Source organism: Sinocyclocheilus rhinocerous, unplaced genomic scaffold (assembly GCF_001515625.1).
Source record: "Sinocyclocheilus rhinocerous isolate Xijiao unplaced genomic scaffold, SAMN03320098_v1.1 scaffold1129, whole genome shotgun sequence".
NCBI lineage: Eukaryota > Metazoa > Chordata > Actinopteri > Cypriniformes > Cyprinidae > Sinocyclocheilus > Sinocyclocheilus rhinocerous.
The window spans coordinates 240,717-246,139 of record NW_015634513.1 but is presented as its reverse complement, the minus strand read 5'-3'; the positions used below and the strand labels follow the sequence as shown (position 1 = coordinate 246,139).

General features: G+C 37.6%; 1 protein-coding gene across 1 annotated transcript in view; it reads left to right on the top strand.

Annotated features, from left to right (window-relative positions):
* The window catches only part of lrba (LPS-responsive vesicle trafficking, beach and anchor containing), a 316,503-nt gene that overhangs the window by 272,164 nt on the left and 38,916 nt on the right, over nt 1-5,423 (top strand). The window contains exon 48 of the mRNA XM_016559864.1: nt 4,794-4,961. Within this exon, the coding sequence (XP_016415350.1) occupies nt 4,794-4,961 (168 nt within the window). The remainder of the gene's footprint in view (nt 1-4,793; nt 4,962-5,423) is intronic.

Here is a 5,423-nt window from a genome sequence, read left to right as displayed (position 1 = left end):
TGACGCTGGTCTCACCGCACGTGCTTTTATAGCCTCCTGGTCATTACGTCACCCGCCGTGACGTCTCGCCCAGCTGTTAGTCTGATTACACACGAGATTCAGAGCCCGTCACGCTGAACGGCGTTCCCCTAGCGTTTTCGCTTTAAAGGTGCCATAGAATGGAAAACTGTATTTACCTTGGCATAGTTGAATAATAACAGTTCTGTACATGGAAATGACATACCGTGAGCCTCAAACACCATTGTTTCCTCCTTCTTATGTAAATCTTGTGCATGCAAAAGACCACTGAAAAATAGGCGAATCAGAACATTACACCGACTGTGACGTTACAGTCGGGATCACTAATAGTTACGCCCCCAACATTTGCATATACCCTTATGCCAGCTATGCCAGCCGCCAGCCGGACCTGCATAGCCGAATCATCAGAAGTTCTGCAGGTATTGTGGCGAGGATAATGCAGGGATGGGTTGGTGTCTGTATTCAGAAAGGCACGGAAAACAAATAACGCGCGTTCTAATAAAATAACGCGAGCCACTAAAGGAACATGGTTAGCTGCTTGCTAGCAGTAGCCTGTTACATTACAGTACATACGATTTCACTTACCACTTAAACAGAGTAAGGAGAGATGACTGAGGATGATGGCGAATGATTTACAGATCCTGAGCACCACTGACAAGCATCTGATCTTGTAAAATTTGTGGTAAGTACTTCTGCTGTAGTTTACACCGCACGTGCGATCGCAAATCTCGAAAGTGAAACGCGATCATGCATTCGAAAGCAGTTTCAATGCCCCGCATGTTAATAGCGGCTCCCTGATGTCCGCATTTTATATACATTATAATTACCCAACGATATAACTGCAAGAGAAAGTATTGAAATATATATTTTCCCTGTGTTTCCTTCCTGCTGTGTGAGCTACTGAAATGAGCAGCACTGTGAAACAGCCAATCAGAGTAGATCTCAACATTGAGCCACACTTCGAAACAGCCAATCAGAGCAGAGCTCAACATTATTATTCATGACCCTTCCAAATAAGGTAAAAACATTTCATTCTAGGGACAAATCCTAGGGTTGTAAATGGACATGCAAATACCATTTATGGAGATTTTTTGCCCTTACCTAAGCCACATACCTTCTATGTAGATATCAGAGAACAATTTAAAATATTGTATCAATGCATTCTATGGCACCTTTAAATGTATAATTTCCATTGATAATTAAATTTTTTTAAGTTAGAATTTTATTTTCAATTTAAAATGTTATTTATAGTAGAGGTGTTATTTGTGTGTGACCTTTTGAACGTCGCTGAAAAAATAGCTTGCAAAACACATGATCAATGTACAGAAACTCATCTCAATTCCTTCATTGTTCATAATTTAGTTAAAAACTAAAACTGATACTATGAAAAATAACATTAAATTGTCCTAATATGTACACCTTAACGAATGAGGCTTACAAATGTATATGCAACTTACAAATATATATGCTTCTAGCTACCTTTTCTGGGCAGCCCTTATATCAAAATTAGAGTGCAGTGCTTTTGGCTGCAAACTTCACACACTTCAAAAATATCAGCGTGATAATTTGCGTGGTCTGTCATTGCGTCGAGGTCTCATCGCACTGTCCACATGTGTGATTAGTGCCACCACAATCTCTCTTCATCAATACTGTCCAGTCCAGCTGCCAGTCAAACCCGTCCACCCATGTGTTCACCATTGCACTCCTTTGCCCTTGACAGCCCTGTATTCTAATGCAAAACAGCCAGATTGATTTGTTATGTGACATTTTAACATGGCTACAGACAGGTTACCTCTTAAGTCCTTAAAATGCTTTTAAAGGGCTGCTAAAGACAGGTAAATGGTCAATGAAAGTCATAAGAGCTCAGAGAGATCCATCTCGTAAAAAGACATGTTTGAAAGATCATTACTGTCTTACGGTACTATGTGTTCTCTAGGTTTTTGCCTGGAAATCTGATGCTAATGAAAATAGGGAACATTTGAAAAATCTCTGTTATAACAAAGTCTTCAGTGCTGTTTTGTTTCCCAGTGAGCTCATCATTTAGTGCATAAACTGAAATTTGAAGGTTTTTGAGATGTCATTATTATTTTTTTGATGCATTTACAGCATTTTTCCACAGCACAAAAGCAGTGCTGAAATAAAATTGAATACATTTTTTGATCCAGCAGCTGTGATACCTCACCCCACAATCGCCAGCACACAAATACACACACACACACACACACACATTTCCATAATGCTGATGATTCCCGGTGGATTTTATGGGACATACTGCCTCTACTAATTGGCACATCAATAATGCTCTCCAGATATGAGCAATCTTAATGAGCTACATCTTACACACTCCTGGGCATCTTTTGTACATATACATGAATTTAAAGGAATAGTTCAACCAAAAAATTAAGATTTTTATTATTTGCTCACCCTCATGTCATTCCAGACCCATATGCTGACATTTTTTTTCTGTGGAACACAAATGTAGAAATATTTTTGAATAATAACACAACAGTAATTCTTAGTGACCATGGCTGTCAAGATCCCAAATTGACCATAAGATACAATAAAAGGCTAAATGCGTTATTATGTTCCAAATCTTCAGGAGGCATAAAATAGCATGTTGTGATGAAAAGTAAAATATTGTTATCCACTAATATCTTCATGTCTTCCTCCAAATAACATTTAGATGGTTTTATGATGCTGCTTTTGCTCTTTGCCAATCAGATTTTAAAAAAAAGAAGTTTTGTGTGTGTGTGTTGTTTTGTAAACTGGCCAGTCTGTTTTTTATTTATTTATTTATTTATTTATTGCAAGAGACAACACATTTATGAGATAGCCTTTAGAAGTCTGTCATATCAAGCATCTCAACCTGACATTTTACTGCAAAAGCACTTACATTTCTTTGTATATATACACACATGCCCTCTGGGTTAGAGTATGTGGTGTAGTCATTTTTAAAAAGGAATCTAATGTTGTAGGTACACATCTCCCCCTCCTCTTTTGATGAAAGAGCATGGGTTCAGAGTGACACCCCTGCCTCAGGAGACCCTACCAAACGCTCTCTGCATCTCTGATGAGGTCAGGCCTCCCTGAGCAGGGTTCCCATCTCATTCCTGATTTTAGAGTTCCTTGATTAACATAAAGGCAGTTCTCTGGAGAGTGGGTGTCCAATAACATTGCCCCCCTCTTTGTTTCCCCTCGCTGATTGACACAAGATGGCGGCCCACATTAAATGCCCATCAGCCTCTGCATTAAATTTGGAAACAGACAAGTCACGGAACAGTGCCGGGTCAATCCATCCACATAATAAACTAAAAGACTCAGAGGAACGGGTTACTTTTAATAAAATTGTTGTAGGCAAATAGATTAAGTGGAATAAATCTCAATGTTTTAGGCAAGTGCTTATAATAAATGCTGTGCATTGCTAATAAAACAATGAAAGAAAAATATCAACTCTTATTTTTTTTATTAATAAAGTATTCTACAAATGATCTCATTACCTGATTTTATTAAATTATCTGATTAAATAATTGACAAGTCTTATTAAATAGGTTAATTAGTAGTATTTAAATTTAATATTTAGTTTTGTTGCTTTTTCTGTGACAAAATATTTTAACATTAAAATAGAAATGTAGCATAGTGATGTAGTATAAAGTATAGTATTTTAATATAGAGTGATAGGTAGTAAGTACCATCCAATTATTTCTCACCTTTGCATGCATACTTGTGTTGAAAAAAAATATACACATGTAATTTCAGAAGATAACTCATTAATATTTAACCAACCCAAGCCATGCAACGCTTGGGTTTTATTTCTGAAATTTCTGCTAGCATCAATCACTTATAAACTTATCACCGCACAAGAACTGAACTATTTTGCTGTCAAACCTGTTGTCATATTGCAAATGCCACATTTCACAGCATCTCTCATTGCCCTTCTGATTTAAAGTTCTAATTAAGAAAGCTTGGAGTGCAAATTAAGCGGAATTAGCTGTCGGCGAATTCACATTTAAATGAGTGATGCTAAGACCCTTCCGGTAAGCATTTAAATGATATAAATTGCCGTTTAAGTGCAGGGCCTAATGTTTGTCTCTAAATTAATGTGACACAAGGCAGCAATGACAATCAAGGCTCTTCTCATACTCATTTGGGCTCGTTTAGAGGCCTTTGTGCCCACACAGCTTTGAGCAAATTAACACAATTGCTGTTTTTTATGAGCAGTCATAAACAGAGGCCCTCCTTTGGCGGCTAATGAAGAGAGAAACAGCTCGTGTTTCAATGTTATGACAGTCAAAGAACAATCATAGCTTCGAAAACAACAACACACTCAGACGCCCCGTAGCACGTAGAGATGAGACTAAACAAAAGAGCAAAGATATCTCATCCTGCTCATGTAAGACGATCTGCATTGCTCCAGCGATTCTGTCCTAGAAGCATATGCTTGTAATTTGTGTGTATTATGTCATTTGTGACTGTTGAAAGCACATTTTGACAGATCCCGTTACCCATGCTACTTGGTTACGTTCTCTGAGGAGCTCTCTGTGAGTTGTTGGGCATGTGAAGAAATTAAAAGAATAACAAATCTATCGCAATCTGGGGTGAATTCACTTAGCAGTCATGCCACATGGTATTTCACTATGTCTTATACTCTAACTATCTTCAATTTAGCTTATTTACCCACATCTTGATGTAGCTTTTTTTGGGGTGGTGTGTTCTCTCGGTCTTGTTGTGTCACTGAGTCTGAATGACATTAGTTTTATCTCTTGTGTGTTTTATAGGCTCTGGAGAGTGAATTTGTGTCCTGTCAGCTGCATCAGTGGATTGATCTGATATTTGGATACAAGCAGCAGGGACCTGAGGCCATCAGAGCTCTCAATGTCTTCTACTACCTGACTTATGAAGGAGCAGTCAACCTCAGCTCCATATCTGACCCCATGCTTAGAGAGGTGCGTGTGTTTCTTTCTTTTACACATATACTACTTGTCAAAAGTTTGGAATAATTAAGATATTTTTAATGGTTAAAAAAAAATAAAGGATTTTATGCTCACCTAGACTGCATTTATTTGTTCAAAACAGTAATATTGTGAAGTATACTATTACAGTTTAAAAGGACAGTTTTCTATTTTAACATATTTTAAAATGTAGTTTATTCATGTGATGGCAAAGTTCAATTTTCAGCAGCCATTATTCCAGTCTTCAGTGTCACATGATTAGAGGTCACCGATCGCCGATCACAGAAAGCAGTATCTGCCGATACCAATCTTTTTAAAGCCTTCTTTTTATCATTTATAACTATTTATAGTGATACTCCAATCAGGATTTTTAGACATTTATTCAGGGCCTGAATTTCATTTTTGAAAATGGGGGGAATTCCCCTCTTAGGTGACTCTTGTGAGAGGGGAAGCAGC